At 27.9% G+C, this 23,637-nt stretch overlaps 3 protein-coding genes across 4 annotated transcripts; 2 read left to right on the forward strand and 1 right to left on the reverse strand.

The window, feature by feature from the left end:
* Positions 1–204: 204 nt before the first annotated feature.
* Positions 205–4,436, forward strand: LOC132919616 (stAR-related lipid transfer protein 7, mitochondrial). The gene is made up of 8 exons (XM_060981345.1): positions 205–641; positions 1,199–1,572; positions 1,640–1,848; positions 1,947–2,042; positions 2,105–2,265; positions 2,968–3,150; positions 3,658–3,742; positions 3,806–4,436. The coding sequence occupies exons 2-8, from the start codon at positions 1,220–1,222 to the stop codon at positions 3,979–3,981; spliced, it is 1,263 nt and encodes a 420-aa protein (XP_060837328.1). The 5' UTR covers positions 205–641; positions 1,199–1,219; the 3' UTR covers positions 3,982–4,436.
* LOC132919615 (intraflagellar transport protein 88 homolog) lies at positions 4,084–8,404 on the reverse strand. Its single transcript, XM_060981344.1, has 13 exons — positions 8,073–8,404; positions 7,948–7,998; positions 7,669–7,850; positions 7,340–7,535; positions 6,963–7,180; positions 6,670–6,901; positions 6,238–6,582; positions 5,839–6,173; positions 5,611–5,722; positions 5,319–5,553; positions 4,991–5,248; positions 4,606–4,764; positions 4,084–4,212 (listed from the first exon to the last, which is right to left on the reverse strand). The coding sequence occupies exons 1-13, from the start codon at positions 8,217–8,219 to the stop codon at positions 4,094–4,096; spliced, it is 2,589 nt and encodes an 862-aa protein (XP_060837327.1). The 5' UTR covers positions 8,220–8,404; the 3' UTR covers positions 4,084–4,093.
* A 2,339-nt stretch (positions 8,405–10,743) lies between these two features.
* On the forward strand, positions 10,744–21,908 carry LOC132921353 (centrosomal protein of 104 kDa). 2 transcript variants are annotated; one of them, XM_060984340.1, is made up of 17 exons: positions 10,744–11,275; positions 12,455–12,525; positions 13,871–14,035; positions 14,330–14,556; positions 14,619–14,787; positions 14,850–15,061; positions 15,617–15,858; positions 15,940–16,068; positions 16,177–16,306; positions 16,488–16,720; positions 16,894–17,031; positions 18,185–18,316; positions 18,393–18,606; positions 19,131–19,327; positions 20,397–20,539; positions 20,622–20,723; positions 21,351–21,908. In XM_060984340.1, the coding sequence occupies exons 2-17, from the start codon at positions 12,483–12,485 to the stop codon at positions 21,485–21,487; spliced, it is 2,613 nt and encodes an 870-aa protein (XP_060840323.1). In that variant the 5' UTR covers positions 10,744–11,275; positions 12,455–12,482; the 3' UTR covers positions 21,488–21,908. The 2 variants fall into 2 exon arrangements, with proteins under 2 accessions (XP_060840323.1, XP_060840322.1); XM_060984339.1 differs by having other exon boundaries at positions 10,745–11,259.
* The last annotated feature ends 1,729 nt before the right edge of the window (positions 21,909–23,637 follow it).

A 23,637-nucleotide genomic window follows, 5' to 3' on the forward strand; every position in this document is an offset into this window, starting at 1 on the left:
TATCATGTATTCATCATTCATGATTCATGTCTAAATAGTAAATAGACGACTGATAAATGATAAGGATAATTAATAATACCTGTGATAATACCACAGAATAGATTAAATACTAATATTTATACAATGTGTTCAGTGTCATTGAATGAATTGATATTATTTTCCCTTTTTTATTAACACTGAATTTTCACATGTTTGAACTATTTAGACGAAGATAACCTTGTATTTTGGACCGGAGTCAAAAACTTTATTATATATATTTTTAATGATATTTAATAATAATAAATGTGCCTGAAAGTGTAATGTACTTACGACTTTCGAGTTATATGTATAGTATAATATAATAACATTCATATTGCTTACAAGATGAGATGTTAATCATTCATCAGTGAATGTCAGTCAACTGTGAGAGTTGATTATGTTATTATCGACGTACTCCGTGCTTTCATTTAAGTATTTCGCAACGTTTAGTCGATAATAAATTCGTATTTGGATCGACGGGATTATTAATAATAATAATAATACATGTGACGCAGGGAAGAATTGAGAACAACTTGACAATTTCTATCAAAATATTGAACAAAATGTTGCTCAACGTTGTTTTACCTTAACGCACTGAGATTGTATCTAATTAATCAGCTTTTGTAAGTTATTTGATCATGATGTATTCTAATAAAAAATATTTAAAAATGTTATTTCTAACAGTTACTTTGAATAAATTAAGTAAATAAACAAATAGTTAATTATTTTTTTAATATTTATTATTTTACTAAAGAATGTTACTATTTGTACTTGTGTACCATAATAGTACCATAATGGCATATTAAGAGTTTAAATTACAATTTAAAATTAACAAGTTTTCATATCTACAAAATGTATTTTGATATTAGTTCAAAGTTTTAAAAGCGATTTTAATAATTTTTAATCAATATATTTCATAATTGCTTAAGTAATTTAAAATTATCTGTTAACAAATTATCTATTTGTGTAGAATTTTTATTTTCATTACAGATTTATTCTTGCATTTCTATTATATTATTTATCCTATTATATATTAGAATTGTTTATATTAATCATTTGTTTTCTTTAAACAGTCAAAATATTTCACATTTTCCAAATAGGTCTCATTTATAGAAAAAAAATAATATTATTTTTATCTTTGATTCCATTTTAAGATTTAATAATTTGTTGTTTTTTTTAGTAACCGAGTAAGCAGGTCAGTATGTCAATTAAAAGCTTTGTTTGGAAACCAAATTTACTAGTGGCATCATCAAGTTGTCGGGCACAATCAGTATGTCGTACATTCTCAAAGCGGTGCAAGAAATCGTTATCAAATGATTCATTACTATTATCTATTTTAAAAAAACGCACAAAAAATTTTTTTAAAAAACAAGACTTTGGTGCCCATATTGCAAGAACTAAAAAGGTAATGATTGCTTGTAAAAAAATGATTACTGCTGTCAATAAGTTCAAGCAACAGTTGGCTAAACACAGAAAAAACTTGATCATGTGTGTGGCTATGGCTTTTACATTTGATTGGTATAAAGAAAGAATATGTGTTGATGAATTAATCAGGTATTTTGGTTTTGTAATTTTAGATTTAATTTGTATTTAATAATTATATGTTTTTATTTATTCATAGGTTACGTCAAGAATTTGGAATTGTCAAAAAATTAAATAATAAATCTACTTCAAATGATATTATTCAAGATGAACAAACTAGTATTTCTCAAAAAACTGATTCTAATAATAATGAACTAAAGTTATCTATGTCTAAGACAAAAAATAATCAAAATAAATTTGATTGTTCATACACTAGTTGTGATTGTCCCAGATGTAGAAACATGAGTGGTAATTAAAGAATTATTATACCATTACTAAATATTAATTTTAATTTTAGTTAATATTGTAAAACATTTTTTGTAGTTTGATTTCATTTATTTTTGCAGAAGAAGGGTGGGAACCTTTTACGAGTGGTTCTTATTACAATGCTTGGAAAAAACCTAATGTTGATTACCCAGATCAAGATTTATATATTTATAAAGGTATCTAATAACATTTAAAAAAAATTTAAAAATTTAAGATTATAGTTTGTACGTTTTTATAGTACATGGATCATTTAATGATATAACAGCATTGGACTTCATGCAAGTGCAATTAGACCTTAATTATCGAAAAGAATGGGATAGCATGTCTGTAGATTTGAATATTTTTGATTCTGAGCCTCTTACACACAGTGATCTCATTTACTGGGAACTTCGTTGGCCGGTAATTATTATTATCTAAAAATTATACTATTGAAATTTTTATATGTGTACATTTATTAGACTAGTCAAATTCTTATATCAAAAGGAAAAATCAAAATTTCCTTGAAGTTTTTGAAGTTATTACAATGACAAAAATACAAATTTAAATTTAAATAGGTTTTAAGGTTTGTTTTATTATTATTATTTTTATATTTTTTCCCCGAAATTAAAAAAAAAAATAAGCCAATTTGTCAACTATTTGGAAGTTTAGATTTGAATAGTTTTTAATAATATACAATAAAATATAAACGTTACCTTTATTAAAATTATTATTATTTTTGTAATAATGTTGATATTTCCTATTTAATATATTTATAAATTTATTAAAATTTTATGTTTAAATTTTTGTGTTAATTACAATTATATTCTTGTTGTATACATAGTGTTGTTAAATGTTACATACCATATACAAACCTTTTTTTGCAGTAAATACTAGTTTCTAATATATTTATGTACTTAACATATTCAAACAATATTTTTGCTTTTAAAATATGTATGTAATCACATTTATTTTTAATTTTCATGTTCTAATGTTCTTTATATTGCTTTTTTTATAAATTTAATATACCAATAATATGCGGCTTTAGTATAGGTTTTTATTTTCAGTTACTTTTATTTTTTTATTATTTTTTTATTTATTATACATTGTTTGAATGGTTTATAGAAATGGTTTCAAAATCGTGATTATGTGTTTAAACGGCGCTACAAAATTGATGAAGATGAAAAATTAATGTTAATTGTTTGTGAAAGTGTTGAACATCCTGATTTCCCTGAACAGAGTAATAAGTGGAGAGTAAAAAATTACTGGTCATATATTGTCATTAAACCACATGAGGATTTTGATAAGGTAAGGTTCAAATGTAAAAAACATTTGATTTAATTTTATTGAAAATAAATAAAATTATGTTATTTTTATTTAGAACTACTAATTATTCACAATATATTTTGTACCTAAGATTTTATGTATCATAAATTGTATGTACATAATATTTAAATTGAATATAAATTATAATTGTAGTCATTACAAACCTTTTTACAATTTAAGATATTGAGAGTACGTTACATTTTTCTATGTCATTATCCATCTTAGGCAACTTAAAATGGTATATTTCATTGTAAAATAAACTTAGATTAAACAATGCAAATAATAAATTAATTAACACAGTGTTCAACAGTTGGTTGTAATCAAAAATTTAATTAACTACTAGATTAATAGATATAAAAAAAATTATGGGATATACTTATGATTTACAAAAAAAAGTTATATTTTAGTTAATAGGGTTTATACATTTCATAAATAATTTATTGCACTATTAAATGTCATCATTTTGAATAATATGTTGTTATGTTATAGCCAGGAGTTGAGTTTTCAATCACTTACTTTGATGACCCCGGAGTTTCTGTTTCAAATTACTTGATGTCATGGTATCAATGTAAAGGTATATTATTTTTTTTTAAATTAAATTCATGAATAATAAATAAAATAAATTTTATTTTATTAGGAATGCCTTCATTTTTAAATGATCAACGATTAGCTGCATTAGAATTAACAAAACGTCGTTTTGAAGAAAATAAAATGTTAAAACCTGATAAAACTAACATAGAAACCAAACTAGATCAACCACAGACGACTCAAACGTCTTGGATTTCTTGGCTTTTTGGATACTTTTTATTTTAAATGACATTTAAAAATAAAAGTTAGTTATTAATAGTCAATAAAAAAAAAAAAAAAATTTATACAAAAGTGTATATAAAATAATTTCTATCGTTATTATATAATATATACATAATTATTCCGGTAATAGATCTTGAACTTGTTCATCTGCAAATTCTTTTTCTAATGATGTGATTGGTCTTGATGTGGATGTGCGTGGTCTTTGTAAGGGTCCCAATGGATCACTATATAGTTCTATATGAAATTATTAATTATTTATAATTATATATATTATTGTTATTACAGTAGTTAGTGCTGTAACTAGCTTTCATTGCGCCTTTGTATTACCCCTAGGCATGTTATGAGAATATTGTATGTCTTATCATAGTGTTTTTAATTGTAATTAAATTATAAATAATCTGTATATAAAATACTTATGGTTCACAAATACATAACATTATTTTTTAAATTGATTGAAATATTATAGTACAATTTTTCTTTTGTAAACGATTACAAAATGATAAGTATTATAATTGGGTTATACAATTGGCGATTGCTTATGTTATTAACCTTTAGCTACAGTACTGATTACAGTAGTGCTGCTCAATCCATTAAACAATTTTTAAGTTTAATTTAAGAGTTAATTACCATTTGGTAATTTTGCTTCTGGTTCTGGGTGAACATAAATGTTCATTTCATCAGAAATATTTTGTCGTGAATATGCACTTGTTAAAGGCATTGATGTTGTAATCAAAGCTGTTCCTCCTCTAGATGTCCGGGGTCTTTGCGAAGAATCATTCACTAAACCTTAATAATATAATTTAAAAGTTATTTAATCAATGTGTTATTGAGTGTAGCCAATGAATATTTAAATGTTCAATTAATTTTAATTCAATGATCAAAAACTAAAAGGTTGAACATGAATATTTTCTTTTTACTTCTTATGTAATTTTCTTACATATTTACATTTTACTTCTTCTATACCTAATTAGTAATTTATGTATTTAGGTGTGTGATAAACTTAATTTTATACCTGAATCTTTAGGGCTGTTGTGTACGTAAATATTTGTTTCTCCTGAAGCTGTCGGCTTTTGGACATAGTTGTTTGTATTAGAAGTTGTAACCATACCTGTTCCACCCCTTGTTTCCATTGTCTTACGGTATCCAGTCCGTGCTGTACTTATACGCTCTCTAATATCTTTAGCTTTTTCGGCTTTTCTCAACAACTCGCTGTATTCTGATGCTTCTTTCAGACCCAAATCCGTACATATTCTGATTAATAATTTGAGACCTAAGTTATAAAATATACTGTTAAATATTTAATCTGATATTCTTAGTTGTTTAAATTAGTGTTGGCATACACTCTGTATTGTCTGGAAATCTATTTAACACATCTTTATACGTCTGTAAAGCCAATTGAAAATGTCCTGCTCTTCTATAGCATGATCCAATTAACATATACCATTTTGGCTCAGCTGGTTGCATGAGAGATGCTTGTTCAAAATAATCTACTGCTTTTTCTGGTACTTTCATTTCAACAAAGTATGCTCCTAACCAATCCAACACTTCTAAGTTTGAAGGATAATGACGGTATGACTAAAATTAGATTTAATGATAAAATTTACAAAAAATTCAAAAATAAGTATTTGAAACCTCATAATAATAATGATATGCTTGTTGCTTGTCGTTAATATTTTCATAAATATCACCTAATTTTTGTAGAACACCAACATCATCAGGAACTATACTCAACAGTTGTAAATACCTTAATGTAAATTATAAATTATAATAATTTTAATAATCGTCATTATCCAAACTAAAATTATAAAATGTATATATACCTACTGTAAATAATATAAGTTGATATTTATGTATATTTACCACTCTATGGCCTGTTCAAGATCCCCAATCATTTCATTTAATAATGCAATTTGATAAATAACTTCCGGATGATTACTGATAATGACATGAAGCTTTTGGAAACAATCCATCGCATCATCCAAATGCCCAAGTTGTTTATTAGTTAAACCCAAATTATACATTGCTTCTGAACACATTATATCTTTCTCTAATGCGAGTGTGTAAAGTTCTTTTGCTTTGTAGTAGTCTTGTTTGACAAAGAAGCAGTTTCCTTGATTGACACATGCCAGACTATTATAAGAGTCTGTTTCACAGGCAGCTATTGAAGTTCTTTCTGCTTGTTCCAAATCACCTTTCTATAAATTACATACATATAAATGTCAGTTAATGGTTTTATGTCGTATTTAGTAATGGACATACTAAAAAATGTATGAACGACAAGTTTGTAGCAGCTGCACTCGCTACTTTGCTATCTTTGTTGTCGAACGCTTTGAGTGTATCAATTGCTGATGATATGTTATTTTGATAAAGAAATCCAACAGCTTTGTTTATCTCTAAGTGACCAGCTAAGTACGAATACCGTGACATTTTAATAGTGTCTAAGCACCAACTGTACCCTTCAGTGAATGTATCTTCAATAATTGATGATATTAGATGTGCTGCATTTAGAATTGTTTTTTCAAAATTTGATTTAATTTGTTTTTCATATTTTGTTAGTGGGTCAGATTTTATAGCTTCTGCCAGGAGTGTTGCTTCAACATCGTCCTAAATATTTATTAAACATTTCTTTTTAAGTAATATTTTAAGAACTAATTAATTAATAATTATAAAAAAAATACATTTATTTCATACAGAATTTGCAGCATACTTGTCTTCAAAATCTATATCTAATGATATTTCTAACATTTGCTTGAATATTTGCTTTGATTTATCTTTATTGCCTGACATATAATAGCATAACAATGCATGCATTCCTGCTTTAAATGTAGGTTTCTCGTGCATAATATATTCAAAGTTTGAACAAGCATCTTCATATTTGCCTAGCTTCAAAAATATTACACCAATATTATGTGTGATAGCTCGCCTAAATTAAAATAATTAATTAGTAAGTCAGAGCTTAATAATATAAAATATATTTAATTTACTTGAAACTTTTATTGGTATTTGGAACTTGATCAAGAGCCATTCGATACATTTTGATTGCTTTTTCAGGCTGTCCAATCTTTTCATAAATATTTGCAACATTTACTCTCATTCTTGCACCATTTTGAAACAATCGGTTCTTAGAAATCACTTGATATGTATTTAAAGCTTCTGTATACATTTCATTTGCTGCATACTGGTTACCTAATGTAAATAAGACCTAAACAGTAGATAAATAAATAATTTTTGTGATTATAATTATTTTAAATTATTAATACAATATTGTTAGTTTAGAAATTTAAAAAAAATTTAAAATTCAATTAAGAAACAAATTAAATAATATTAAAAAAATGTAATGTAACTGAATGTAGGTATATACCAAAAAGGTCAGATCAATATTGTGAGAGTCATTCAGTCCTGCTTGTTCTTGCATTCTAATTAAACTTCTTTCTTTATTTGAAGCGTCTTTTGACTTCTCCAATCCTAGCTGGAAGTCTCCTCTAGCTTCAGCCATACAGGCATCATTGACTAAATCATGAATGCGTTTTTCAAGTTTTTTGATTTTATCTTCTACTCTAAAATTTAAAAAATGTTCAATGTTTGTTATCATTATTAAATATTAATGTATAATAAACATAAAGGATAAGGAGCATAATGCATAGATACTAAACCGTTTTATAATTCTATATGTATTAGGTAGGTAGGTACCTTTCTTCTTTGTTTGGTTCTGACATGATCATATTTCTTGAAGGCTGACTCAAAACATCATAAGTAGATGAATGTGATGTGTAACCAGCTCCTCTGACAGCTGTTGCTGGTCTGTTTGATGATTCTGAACCACTTCTAGAGCTTTCTGGTCTTAAAACTAATGCATGTGGGTCTTTAATTTGCTTTAAAAATAAAAATATTATTGACAAAAATAATGTAATAACATATTACCTATAATTTATATTTCATAGAACCTTAAGTATAGGTAATTTTACTTACTGGTGTTGTGGCGAATGGCAGTGGAAGACCCGTTGGAGCTTTGGTGGACATCTATTAGAAAAATGTTTATTTCAATTTTTTTTTTAAGTTTATTAAAATAGTTAAATGTAAAGTATTATATTAACTGATGCTCTTCTGCTGTAAGATGACCGTAGTGCTTGTCTAAGAATTTCTTCAGGATCCTCTTTTGCTCCATCTAAATGGTAATCATATTGGGAGTACATATCACTGTCATAAGCATTAAACTTATTTTTAAGATGTGCTGAATCCATTTTTAAATTACTCGGAATTTATCAATAGATATGTATTATAAAGATTATTAGTTAAATAAAAATGCATCTGGTTATAAATTCCCATTTGTGTATACCAATGGTATCCCCATAGTAACGCCTTACTTAAAACAGTAACTACCTACTTTACTAAATTGTTATTGTAAATACCTATTTTTAAATAGATTATTTGAATGTCTAATGATATAACTAATAATCATACGTTTTAGAGTTTAGTTATAATTTTTTTAAACAAAAATAATTTTAAAGATTCTAATTTATACAAAATATTCAGGCTATGATAATAATTATTAATTACTGAAATAACTATTCATATTTAGTCCATATTTAAATGGGTTTTAATGTTTCAATTTTATTTTTAATCAAAATTCATAATAATAAATTAATTATTATTAGACTATCACATATTTTTATTATAAACTATAATTATAATATTATGTGGGTTATAACTTTATAAGTTAAAAAAAAATATATTAAAATAATAATAATGTTTATCTCTAATGTTTGTTCTATACATATTCGTAATTCCCAAATTAAATTGCTTATTAAAATGTTAATGTTATTAAACTTGTTGAAAAATGTACCAACGACAATCTATTGGTGAACCTTATTAGTTATTCGTAAGTATAGACAAATTATAGTTCAATATTAACCCACTTATTGTTATTATCATACGGCGTTGTAGATAGACTACTAAATGTACATACTATTATTTTCAGTACATATTTTGTCAGCTGTACCTACTATATCTACTAAAAAATAGCAAAACAAAAAAGGAAAATAAACAAATAAAACTAAAGTAAATAATAGCGATTTTGACAAATTTCAATAAAACTATTTCAAAATATAATTAATGCAATAGATACACTCGTAAACAATAATTAAAACATCTTAGATTATATAGTTAATGAGTAAGTATATAACTGAAACTATTGTGAATCTGTCTTAATTAGTATACGTGAGTACCTACTATGTAACAAACGTTATGTTGTCTGTATTTTTGAAATTTTGAAAAGTAAAACCAAAATAAATATTACCGTTTGCTAAAAAATAAAACTTATCTATATGACAATATTATGAATATAATATATTAATATTATACATAGTTTAAATTACCTACCTATATAAATGGTTATTAAATATTATCTATAATATAATAGGTATATTATTTATATATAATTTCCATAAAAGCTTTTATTCACTTAAACTATTATAGCATCATAGTTTATTCGTTTAGCTTTTTATATGTTAGGTAATATTATCGCTCTATATTATTAATTATATATAATATACAGGTAATTTTTTATATTATTATTGTTATAATCGTATTCGATTTTTAATAACAAAAAGGCAATAGAAAAGTAAATATTTTATAAGGATACAAGTCTTTATTTTTGATGCAACACTATAGGTTGTCTGCAGACGAATGTCTGAAGGCAGAAAATATAAAAATATAGGAAGGCAGAATTGCCTTCCTATATTTTTAGTCTAGTACCTCCTGATGGTTTGCTGTCTAAATGTAGAGTGCCAAACTGCCAAGAACGATTTATATTACTTAAATATAATGTAATAATATAATATTATTGAAAATCAAATTAATTTCGTGTAAATAATGTGATAAACAATATTATAAATTATAATTATTAATTAAAATTTATAATATGCACAATCATGGTTTTTCCGGTCGTTTAATTCAAACGAATAAATTATTATTATTATAATTTACCCGTTCAAAGGATGTATAATAATAATAATATGCGGTATCCAGATTTTCTGAAAGATCGCGACTGCGTCTTTAATCTCTGGCGCGTCGCCGCTATCTGTCGATCTCTGGTCGCCTGCACACAATCGCACTCGCAAATAATATTATTATAATACGATATACAATTATACAGTATTTACCAAAAGTCCCGCATCACCTTAACATCTCCCAAACTATCTGAGTGGAAAACAAATCAATACAATATTTAAATGCAGTTTTTTCGACTGCCGCAGTATACCTCCCCGTCATCAAATCAATGAGAAATGTTCGCATGCCATTAAATCTGAATTTTCTTATCGATATCCAAAATCATATTACTGGTGAAAAAATCGCATATTTAAACGTTTATCGACGAGTGCCATCGCGGTCTCGCCGACAAGACGTGCTCGTTGCTCAGAATGTACGAAATTATTTTTTTCTTGACCATTATTCACCGTTGTTAAGAACCGATTTCCTTATACACACACATTCGAAAAATCTATAGGACATTATTGACCCTCAGGCTTCTGAAACCTCCTCAACTTTGGGTACCCAGGTGCATTTGCACCCCCTGCACTTCTCCTAAATCCGTTACTGGCGATACGGTGACTTTTGGGACACGCTGTACACGCCACGTTCGGCGCCGGTACCCAAGCAGATCTAGCGTTGGCGGAGCGCGCGGGTCGCAGGACATTATATTGATTGCGCGCGGCTTTCGAATTGTGTGCGGACGCCATACGCGCGGGTCGGCCGCTGCGGCGTGCGCGTGCGCACCAGCGTTCCGTCCGGAGCGCGCGCGATCGAAACGCGGAAAGACAAAAGTCGGGGTAACGTATTATATTCATTGTAATAATATATCGTACTGCTTAATGGGGTGACGGAGACGCGCGCCATACAAATTACGATACGGCGTCGTCCGATCTCCGCCCACCCGCCGTTAAAGTTCGAAAACTTTATTGTTATAAGGTCGCGTGCAGACGTCCGCCGACGACGACCGCGGCTGCAGCGGCTTTCGATCGATTGATTTCTATCCCGTATCGTCGGCAATCGGCGTAATATATATAAAAAAAATGTGTGTGCGTATGCCGCGTAGTAGGCGGTAGTGGGAGTGAGACGGAGATAGAGTGAAAGAGAGAAGAAAAAACGATAAGTTAAAAGGAAACGAAAAAAAAACACTCCGTCAACGTTATGTTTAATAGTTCCGAATGGTCGGAACGGTTCAAATACGTCAGAAGAAAATTCGACACCGCCAACAACAGTGAAAATCGCTCGTTCGTGCAGGTAAAACGAAACGCCGGTTAGTAATGAAATACTATTATTGGACACGTTTTGTACACTTTATATTTATCACTTTATCAGTTTTACTATTTTGGAACACTCTAATATTATAGGTATTATTTAATAATTTTATAATCTCAAGAGAAATGTTACTTTTCGTGTGTCTAATTGGATAAATTTAATGATTACAAACTATATATTCACCTTCAATAATTTAATAACAAAAAAAAAAAAAAAGCATTTTTCAGAAAATAAGTGGTTCAACTTTTAACATAATCATTATTCTTAAGAGGACGGTATACCCGCATGTGTTTTCTCTGTTTTAACATACGTCATAGACTCATAGCAAGTTTACGTTCAGCAGAACATATTTTGTGATGTTAACTTTAATATTAGAGTAAATTTATCTATTATCAAATTTAAAGCTAAGAATATTATCTGAGGACTGGTTTATGCTTTTATTGATATTATCATTTTAAAGTGTTATGACCATTTTAAAGTTGTAATATTTTACATAGCTATAGCCTATAACTCACTGTAAAATGATAATATCAATAAAAGCATATACCATGACATTTTCTAGATAATAATAAATATTCTTACGTTTAAATTTGATAATAGGTAAATTTACTCTAATATTAAAACTAACGTCACAAAATGTGTTCTGCTGAATGCAAATTTGTTATAATGTACATTTGTAAGATAGAGGCCACATATTATGCAAATATAACGTACTTTTAATAGATATGATTATATAAATAATATACACAGATACGCAGTACTGATACGCAAAAAATAAAATAATAATAAACTAAATTTGCAAACTAGAATAGTAGATGTAATATTTTTTCTAAAGTAATACCTATACCTATACAAACAATTTAAGTCAAAATAAGTATTCATGACAAAATTATTTAATTTATTTAATTTAAACGAGTACAAATAGACTGTGATTTGTACCTAACCTAGGACTAGTAGCTATTAATAAGTGCCTACCAAGGAAAATTAAATTGATTTTAAAACTTTAAAAATAAATTGTTAAATACAATATTATTAAATACTTTGTTGAGTAATTTTTACAAAATAACATCGAAATTCCAAACAATATTATAAATAAAATTATAGTAAAATTAATATTAAGTTAAGGGAAATTTAGTATTTTAATTTTGTGTTTTAAACGGGGGAATATATTTTTCAGTTTAACTACTTTCAATCCGACGTAAACAATGTCAGCTGGAAAAGTGGAGTTCATCGTTGTTTACAAGACGAGTAAGTTATGTTGCCTAGCTAATATTATAACAAGTGATTTAAATATTTTTTACATTTTGACACGATAGTCGGTGATTATACTGTACTTTTATAATATTAATATATAAGTTATCGGCTATTCTTGTTAGCGATTTAAAGAGTTTAATGTTCTACTGCTGTGTTTCCACTTACTATTACAACTTTGGCACGTGTTTATTAACCGTAGGGTTAACACGCAATACACTTAAGAAACTATTGTATATAGTTTAGATTAACCTATAGTGGTTTACTACATATTATGAAAAAATACTAGTATAAGTACCAGTTATATTTTATTTGATATAATAATATATGGTGTATAATCTATATGGGATAGGTAAAGATGTATATAAATTACAAGACACATAAGTGTTATATTTTATAAACAATTCAATATATTTACTATAGTATGTAATATATACTATAAATAGTAGGTGGTAGTGTGGTACCTATTAGTATAATAATAATATTTTAGTACATGTTTTACCTATTAATAAAATAAATTGCCCATACTAATGATCAATTATGTCTTACATCATATTTTATTTCTGCAAACTAAAATATCTTAAAATGTATCCCTGTTTAAAATTTTATACTTAAAAACCTATATTTTTTTTAAATGGTACAAAAGACGCCTTTATCAGAAGCGAACCACGTTTAAGGTATTATGTTGACAAGCAATAACATTAAAAACATTAAAATATATTATATTTTAACACGTTATTAGCTGCCACGTGGCCGCCGGTGACCCAAGTCATTTCAGAGAGTGATGGGTCACACTATTTTTACATAATTAATTTGTCGTAAATACTTACGCTTATAAAAATAGCTCTAATTGTTCGATTTTAATAAAATTTGTTGTCTACGCCACTGTAAAAACTATATTTTTCTATCCCAAGCCGTATTAAAATAAAGTCCATTTAAGATAATGTCGTATTTAGTAGCCAGCGACCCCTGAAAAATAATTCGGTTTAGGCCACCTTAACCTCAACCTTTAGGTACATCTCAATTGGCTTCACATTAAATAAAATCATTTGGGTCGCCGACTGCCATGTGGCTATCTATGTTATGTATATTGTATAGTATATAATATTAAGAGGTGCTGTATACATGGTTTAATGGTTAATATAAATAGATAGTTAATAGTTGAAATATTGTATTCAATTTTTATTAATTGGTACCATAAGATTTCATACAATTGACAACAATTTAACAACTATATAAACAAAATAGTTAATACTAAACTAATGTTTAATAGTGCCTATCTGGCTTGCTTATAAGTTATTAATTCGTATTTATAAATTATATTTTTAAAATATATAATTAGGCGAAGATGTAATTTATCAAAGCTCTGAACTCAACAATCATGGTCCGACCGTAAAGGGGTGGAGGTCTTCCAAAAACTGCGAATACCCACAGAAATTAATACTTAAACTCCACGAAACTACTGTGATCCAACAAATTCAGATACTTGCTCATCAATATTTAATTCGTAAGTATAAAATGTATGAGGTAATTCATTCGAAATTAATAAGATATTTAATAAAAATACATTAAATCGTTTTGAAAATGTTGTAGTAACTGTTTAATATTGAAATACAATTTAGTTAGTATTACAAAAAAACAATTTAATAATAATTTATTTAAACTATTATTGTAACAATTATTTGAATGTAATACGACTAATATATAAGACTTGAATAGTTAAATTGTACATATATTATTATTTTTTATAAAGACATGTGAAATCTATACATTTATTATCTATTTTTCATATTGTTTAAAGCTAATAAAATTGAAATATGGATCGGTCCAGAAGAATGCGTGGAAACAGATAATTTATCAACTCAAAATTACGAATATTTAGGATATATTACACTTAATGATAATGATGGCGGTTCAGTGAAAAGCAGAGAACTTAAAACTATTACACTACCGTTGGCTAGTGCGACCAGTTATGTCAAGTTGATTTTGTACGAAAACCATAAAAATTCTTTTAATCGTTACAATCAGGTTTGTCTTTTACAAATATTAATTTTTAAATATATTATATTAGATATGTTTTTTTTATTTAGGTGAGCTTGATAGGTATACAAGTGACCGGTGAAAAACAACATACAGATCAAGGAAGTGTCACCCATCACAGTTCAATATGTGATGACTTGGCTTTTGAGATGTATGTGGATAAACACATTGCACAAATTATTCGAATGCTAGAAAATAGAAAGATTATAGCTGTTCAAGGTAATATTTTTAATAAATGTCACGAATTAAAAATAAAATAAAATATATGGCCATTTGTACAGATGAAAGATTTGAGTATGCGAGAAAATTAAAAGGAGCAATGACAGAATTAAGGTCTGCCGGAGAAAAACTAGGAAAATTAGAACTGTCAAAAACCCAGGCCATACAAAATGAAGACTACGGTAAAGCAAAGAAGAAAAAAACACAAATGGAAGAGTACCGTGCACAGGTGATGATTGAAAATCGGGTAGATGACCTTTTGGAAAAAAATGGGGTGAGTCAAGTAGGGAGCAATAAAATATTATTGCAACTATATGAAGTAAAACTTAAAACGTATATGGTATATATCGATAAACAACAGACTAATATAACTTTTAATATATAAATTTAACGCTTCATTTAATATTGTACGCGCTACTATAGGAATCAAAATATTTAATTATTATAATAAATTAATCGAGTTTGATATCAAACATAAATATATATTTTATACTCATTATAATACTATATTATACTATAATATGTACTATATACTATAATCGATAGCTATATAATTTCAATTTAAGCGATAATCGGTGTAGTATCATACTTTTTTACGTGTTTTTATCATCTTTCGAGGGCGAACTATCGTACCAATATAAATAAATATACTAATAAATAATATAGATACTACCTATAATATAGTTTATTAGTTTATAATACATACGACGAGTATTACTTAACACATTTTAATAATATTGAGTTAAAACAAATTGTAATTATCAACTATCGTTTAAATTAAAAATAATATTATTATTATATCCTCATTCTATATTTATGTTTTTGATAGCCATTAGAAATTAATGACGATGAATCTGAAGATCTCGTTGACAAGACTCCAGGATCCGTTGATGAACCCATTAAGTACGTGGCTTCACTGTCTCCAATTGTTTCACCAAAACAAGTTCCGGTCAAGCCGAATCAACAAGAAACTTTAACAGAAAAAATTGAAGCCGAAGTGGCTGACGAACCAGACGTTTACCATAGTCCAGTATCGCCACTTCACTATCCTGAAAATAACTCTAGGGAAAGGTGCGAAAAAACAGTCCATTCAATAAACACGCAATAGAAAAAACTCGTAAAATAGTTGATGGTTTTATTTTTTATTTTTAGATCGCCAAAGCTACAGCATACGGTCGTTACGAAAGCAATTTCGTTAAAAAGACCTAAGCCAATCCGTCCAAAATCCAGTAAAAGCAGCTACGAAGCGTACGATGAACAAGCTATTCCAGCTCAAAGATTGTACGTGTTTTCTGTTTATACACGAATTACATGTACAACACACATTTAATTATAAATGTTAAGTTTATTTATTATTATTCGTATATATACGGGGTTTTCATTTTCCAGTTGCCAAACGCAAAATAATTCGGACTCTTCGTCGTCATCGACGTTAGCCAGCGGTGTTGGAACGTCAAAGTTAAGCGACAGAGATAAGAAACAGGCTTCTATTCCAATCGCAGTGTTTGGACTTACGATGGTATGTGAATGCAAACAATAATAAATTATAATAATATACTACTAATCTACACAATATTTTACATAATTATTATTTGATCATATTATTATATATAATATATACTAATATTATACGATATGATCTGATGTTCTGACCTGCGATGATATGCGTGTATAATATAAGATCAATTTGACAATTTCAGGTGAAACATTTTTTTTCGAAACAATATTCAGACAAAGTCGAAGGGTTAAAATTAATGGAAAGTTCAATGAAGAGTTTTATGTTTGACGAAGTAGATGTTCGGCACTCACCGAACAAAATGACCCGGGCGGCTGTCCAGTTGTTACACCGAACGCTTAGGGACAAAGTTTTTGCCGTCTACAATTTGTCTGCAGAAATCATAAGGTTCCTGTTTTCAGAATTCATCCCCGGGAGGTAAGTCGTCGTTATCACGTCCAAATCTGGTTAACATTATTTATATACTTTAATTGAAGATTTGTTATAACACTAATATCGTTTTTAGCCATACATAATGATAATATATTATAATTTATTGAAGATATAAATCGTAATATTTATAGCATATTGTATGATTACTTTGTATGTAGAGTTTCGACGGGTGAAGCTTCGCGAAGTCTTGAAACACTACTTCCGGAACTTTTGGCAAAAGCCGGAGACACAACACCGCGTATTCATAACATAGCAACGCATACAATATTAAGTGTAGCTGAAGTTCCCGATATAAGGTAAGATATATTATATTTGTGGGTCTAGGACATTTCGGCACGGGTGTTTCGGCGCGGCGTTTTTTTTTTTTAAATTAACTATTACTATTATGAAAAATAATAGTAATAAAATCGTCAATAGTGCAATCCTACCAAATATAGCTGTTATCGTGTAACGTAAAAACCGACTATATATCTTTATAGGTAAGATAATAATTATAAAATCATTAGGTATCATAATATATATTTTTTAACCATATAATCATGTATTATTAAACATATAAAACTTTATTATTATATTATTTATTTCTTATTTTTTAAATATGTTGTAATATTCAAATAATGATACACTTAATATTATTATAATATTATTTAATTTATATTTTTAAAATTTATTGTAATATTTAAATAATGATGTAATATTATTTATTTTGTATTTTTAAAATTTATGTGGGTTAATAACCTACACCTTTATCTTACCTATATAATCGGTTTTTACGTTACACGATAACAACTATATTTGGTAGGATTGCACTATTGATGATTTTATTACGATTATTTTTCATAATAGTAATAGTTAATAAAAAAAAAAAAGCCCGCGCCGAAACACCCGTGCCGAAATGTCCGATTCCCTGTATTTGTATATACGGAATTATTGGGTTTATTAAGTGATAAGTTATTACATATAGATACTTAAGTGGTAAAATAAAAACCGATGAGTTATTGCAGGTTTCCAAGTTTCCATACTGACTACTTGATTATATACCTAGTATAATTATTTCATTTTATACATATATTATAAATATATATAATGAAATAAAGTGTTTATATCTTTGGTTAGCGATGTTCCCAAATATTGATCTATTTGTTTATTTATTTGGCTAACACATTACACAGAATACTAAATAAAACTATTATTCAATTATTGTAGCAACTAACAGGCAATAATATTTTCCCGACCAAATATTTCGAATAAAAATAAAATGGATGAAAAAAAAACCAAAAGTATTTAATACAAAAAAAAAAATAGTATTGAAAATACTTCATGCTAAAAGTATTTAAAAAGTTATTCAATACTTAAAAAAGTATTTGAATGCTTTTACTCAAATACTTCACTGCACTGCATATATACGATATTATATATACTCTTTATGTAATTATTTTTTTATTCCAGAAAACTAAATATCATACCAACTCATTTAACACGTTTACTAACCGGAAACATACATCCCAGACTGATACTCAGCCGCTTGGAAATGGTCGAACAACTGATCGTCAGCCAAGGCGTATCGTCCGACAAAAATAGGTTTGCATCAAGCTTTTGATAATAAATGAATAATTGCATTTGATCTCACTAATTTGTATGCCTTAATTTATTTTAGCGGGATGACCTGTCGTATTCTATGCGAATTTGGTATGTCGGCCATTCACCATCCAACTGAAGCCGTACGTAAAGCTGCCGAGCGAATTTTAGTGCACGTTTACAAGGTTAACCCTAGGTTTGTGAGAAAACAATTGCCACCAGACGACGAGATCACCAGGCGGAACATCATGTATAGACAACTAATGCAAGAATTTGAACGTATCGATCAAGAAGTGAGTATGTGTACTGTACATTATAACCATTCACCATTTTCAAAGGTTTGATAAACTGTTATAGGAGTTACTGCTACTTACTGTAGGTAGATTTCAAATATTTTAATAATATAACATGTACCTATATTTATTTTTCAAATTAAACCATATTCCATTTGAACGCTAGCGTCATTATCGTGATTTTAAAAATGATGATAGAGTGGAACATGGCTGACGGTTTATCGAACATTAACTAAGTTTTTGTAAGAGTGAAGAAAAATTAGCCTCACGGTTATATCAAATACCTATCGCTTTGTAAGCTTAAAGTACAAATAGTACAATTTATACCCTTTAAAAGTGGCGCTTGAAACTTATAGAGCTTTATTGTTAACTGTAAAACTGTTACTGTCCCGACGTTAGTTTAGGTTAATGTTCCATAAATGGGAAATGATTAAAAAATATATTTTAAAACACCATAATTAAACTTGTACCAATCGCACCTATGTTTATAAATATTATATTATATATATATATACATTTTTTAGAGACTAGGAGAAATAGATACAGTTGGTCAAACACAATGCAAGCTTGTGCGGTCAACTAGTGAAAATACGTCGACTTATCATAATAATGAAAGTACCCATAACACCACAATTCAGAGCAAATTAAGTTCCAGTACATCAGCTAGCGTGGCTGATGTTTACGAGAATGGCCAAAACAATATCAATGCGTTGAAATTAATGTATGTATTATATTATTTATTTTATAGAAAAATCTAAAAAAAATGAAAAATAAAAATAAAATATTAGCAAATTGTGTATAGGTAATTTGCCTCAAAATAATAATGATGAATGATGATTGAAAAATTTTCTTCTTTTGTTACTGTTCGAAAATTGCATTTATTCATTTTTCGTAATCGCTGCAAATGCTTTACTTGGAAAATGTTTAGGATTATTTTGATGACATAAAAAAAATTAGCTTATTAGTACCATTATGATTTACGGTTCACTTGTCACTCGAAAAAATTCCCTATTCGGTATTCCACATTCCACTATTTAGGTATTACGACATACACCTATCTATCATATATAATATAATATAACTAGATAGGTAGCCGTGCAATGAATGGCACTATTCTTAGAATATTTTTTTAGGGGGTAATGTATAATAAATAAATTAGGTATAAACACAATATAACAGCCATATACGTACAATTCCTTTTTATTTATTTACTGTAAAAAAAATTCAATATATACTATAAGTACCTACTATCGAATTGAAACTTTTTTGGGTACATGGTTCATCTAATTTTGAGAACAATTTAAACGATTCCCATACAAATAATGATAACAATAAAACCAACAAATTTAAATTATTTAATTTAACTTTCTTTTTGATAGCGAAATAAACACTAAGTTATACTATTATAAGAGAATCGGTTTGTCATTATCACATGCATTTGATGTATAGATAAATTAAAAAAAAATTATAGTAACAGTGGCAAATTTAAGTGGGCGAGGCCCACATCCTTGGCTGTTATATTATATTAATTGTAAAGCCTAACATCAAATATCAAATATTGAATTTACAAAATTATATAATATGATAAATGTTGACCCCCCTAAAAATTTAAGATTCGCCTTTGTATAGCAATATAACTTTTATTTCATTTTTATTTTCTTCTACGAAAGCGTCTCCTCTGATAACAATCTAACCCTGGGAACCGCTATGTACAGGTTAAAAACCCCTATACCTACTACATTACTATACAACGATTAAAATTTATTATCATATTTTATTCACTGTTACAGCCGTTGTACATTTTGCAAAGAAGAATCTGCATTTTCCGAAGAAGAATTGAACATACATTATTGGAAATATTGTCCATTGTTGATGCGCTGTGAAAACTGTTCTGAAGTTATTGAGATTATGGCACTTCGACATCATCTCTTGAGTACTTATTACTTGACTATCTTTTCTTACAATGAATTTATTTATTAGAAAACTAAACCTAATGCCCTAATGTCCTTTTTTAGAAGACTGTGATTTCAAAGACAAGTATACAGCATGCGATAGGTGTTTAGAAGTGGTCGAGATCGAATTTCTAGAGCACCACATTTCAGGGTCAACGTGTAAAAGTTAGTATAAAATATAAGAGTAATTATGAAAAAGGTACAAACCTATGCCATTTATGTATTTAAGTTGAAAATTTATCTTATAAGTATAGCGATTTATTCACATGAACAAACTGCGAAAGTACCTATATCATTGTTCACTATTGTTATACATGATAGTAGTTCATAGTTCTTCATGTTATACATTTACTTATTTTGATTTTACTTTACATCGACTTTCTAATGTTAAACATATAACCCCTATTATTTTCTCAGTAAAAAAGTTCAACTAACAAAATACTAAATATAATAAATATTATAATATATAAATATTGAAATATTGAAATTATTGAATGCGGAACTGTAATTTGAATTAACTAGATATACACATTATAATTTATACATTTATACTTACTAACCTTAGTACATAGGTAAAATATTTTTAACGATTTTTTTTTTTAAAACCTTTAATAATTTAAAACATGTCGGTGACTATACACTACAGTATTACTGTCTAGATTAATTTAGTTATTATGCATAACAAGTTTTGCATGTTAATTTCTAATGAACTTTTCATTCATTCATTCGTATAGTAAATATTTACAATAAATAATGATTAATTGTTAATAAATGTTAAATATTTGCTTTTAGAAAGAAATTCTGTCAGTAATATCTGTCCATTGTGTTTGGAAGAAATTGGAAGCGATAATCAAGATTGGAATAAACATTTAGTCGGTCCGTCAGCATGTGAAATTCATCCACGAAAAAATTACCTTAAACGTCACTAAATTAGAAACGAACTTATTTAAATGAATACCTATATATGCGTATTTATGAGTCGCTTTATATAGAGCAGACATAATATTACATCAATTTTATTAAATAAATGTTCAATTATTTAATTGCCAAAAATTATAATTTAACCGTCTTCACAATCTTTGCCAATAATAATAATATTAATAATATCAATAAGTTAATTTTAGAAAATGACTGATTATTATTCAAGCATTTAGTTTTTATTATTGAGTAAATTGCATAACTAAATGTTATAGCGGATTTATTTTTGTATTTTACAAATTTATTAAATTATTAATGTTGATACATATATACAGTGTAATATTTGTTACATGTGCTTAATGTGTTATGCGTCATACAATGTTTTGTCTTTATACTGTATATTACTTATATTAAAAATCAAATTCAATGGTTTGTTCGTATTTTTACTCCACACATTTTTCATAAACAAAATAAAAATGAAAATCCCAAACGTCTATCACATCTTATTTCTTTATAAACGTATATTAGAATATTTTTTAAAATTAAAAATTAGTTTTATAACTATATGAAAGTTTCATACATACTAATTATTTTTCTGTATTAATTTTAGTATTGAATTGGGTACATAACGGTCGTAGCGTGGGCAAAAAAAACGGTATGAGTTAGGAACTCGACAAGGTCCATTATAATACTCACAGTCAACTCTAAAAAACGACTATCTCCATTGCATGCAAATCACGGGACATGTATATGTCTCGTGGCTACTGACTAATTTATTAATATTCATTTTTATTAGGAACTAGGTATTTTTTTGTCACGTATAAAAATTAACGAGATACGGTAAATCGACCAGAAATTGAGGATAGCAAAACCCGTTAATCGTAGCCAAGCGGGAAACTTTGTTAACATAAGTACTTATTATAACACGTATTTCACACGCGCATCAGGGTTCGCATCCTGAAATTTCTCGCGCATCAAATCCACGGTGTTCCGGGGAACGTACTTCATCATGTCACGCTCTAACCAAAGACGAACACAAATAGTGCAGGAAACACTGAATTTGTTTTGGTTTAAACGACAATCGAATCCGTTGTTGGCGGCAAGAGGTTCCTCAATAATTACTTGTAGCGGTAGTTCGGCAATATAGGAATGATTTTGAGTTTGTTTTTAAAACGAGCGTCGCGCATTCGTAGTTTGTTTGATTCGCACTTGTGTACTTTATTGTCGACTTTGCGATATTTTTTACACCTTTCAGCATTACTCGCTAGTGACAATGCATTCGTAGCACGGAATCGTATAAACACTTCAAACTGTTCAGAGTCTGTTGTATTTGAACTGAAAGGCGTATCACGATGAAAGTTAATGAATTCGTCGCTTTCGGGTAATTTATTATCGTGCTTACGTTTCCGCAATTCTCGCATTAACTCCGATTTTGGTTTTGGAGCCATTATGTAAAAATAAAATAAAAATACACAATATTAATCACCGCCGTAACACACACGGACACACAACTTACCAAAGAAATATAACAATTAACAATACCTAACGGTCCTAACGGTATAGAGTTGCTACTTGTTAGCACGAATTAAAACTTACTGGGTAGGTACCCAACGGCCTGAACGACCTATATAAACAACCATTTTTCTGAAACTCAAATTGACTTAGTAGAATAGCCGTTGTAAACTATACCAAACGCTTGTTATCATATTAGTGGCAACTTGTACAAGATAATCAATATTAAATATTTACTACTTATTTATACATGTCAACGTTAACCGACGCTTGCGCTAAAGAAATATTAGAGCTGCACACCCTGTTTATTTTTCAGAAGTAAAAATATGTTATGCTCGCTTCGCTTGCGTATAGTACATAAGTTATGTATCAATTGTATCATAACACATACTATCATAAAATATATAATAAATTATATAATATATATTATACATTATAATATTAATGTATAAATATTGACAGTTTAAATAACAAAATTCCTTAAATTATATTTTGATTAACAACAATTAAACAACAATTTTTTTTCTATACAACCTATAATTTTAATATTGTATTAAATATATTAAATTTTATTAAATTAATTCCTTAAATTATATTTTGATTAACAACAATTAAACAACAATTTTTTTTCTATACAACCTATAATTTT

The sequence above is a fragment of the Rhopalosiphum padi genome, chromosome 2, assembly GCF_020882245.1.
Source record: "Rhopalosiphum padi isolate XX-2018 chromosome 2, ASM2088224v1, whole genome shotgun sequence".
NCBI classification, from domain to species: domain Eukaryota; kingdom Metazoa; phylum Arthropoda; class Insecta; order Hemiptera; family Aphididae; genus Rhopalosiphum; species Rhopalosiphum padi.

Bases quoted from the DNA above. Each gene is read 5' to 3' on its own strand.
- LOC132919616 (XM_060981345.1), top strand. From the start codon at position 1,220: ATGTCAATTAAAAGCTTTGTTTGGAAACCAAATTTACTAGTGGCATCA. The intron at 2,043-2,104 runs GTATCTAATAAC...ACGTTTTTATAG, and splicing joins AGATTTATATATTTATAAAG to TACATGGATCATTTAATGAT. The intron at 3,743-3,805 runs GTATATTATTTT...TTATTTTATTAG, and splicing joins GTCATGGTATCAATGTAAAG to GAATGCCTTCATTTTTAAAT.
- LOC132919615 (XM_060981344.1), bottom strand. From the start codon at position 8,219: ATGGATTCAGCACATCTTAAAAATAAGTTTAATGCTTATGACAGTGAT. The intron at 7,999-8,072 runs GTTAATATAATA...TTTTTCTAATAG, and splicing joins CTTACAGCAGAAGAGCATCA to ATGTCCACCAAAGCTCCAAC. The intron at 6,583-6,669 runs GTATGAAATAAA...ATAAATATTTAG, and splicing joins ACAAGTATGCTGCAAATTCT to GACGATGTTGAAGCAACACT.
- LOC132921353 (XM_060984340.1), top strand. From the start codon at position 12,483: ATGTCAGCTGGAAAAGTGGAGTTCATCGTTGTTTACAAGACGA. The intron at 19,328-20,396 runs GTATGTATTATA...TCACTGTTACAG, and splicing joins ATCAATGCGTTGAAATTAAT to CCGTTGTACATTTTGCAAAG. The intron at 20,724-21,350 runs GTTAGTATAAAA...ATTTGCTTTTAG, and splicing joins TTCAGGGTCAACGTGTAAAA to AAAGAAATTCTGTCAGTAAT.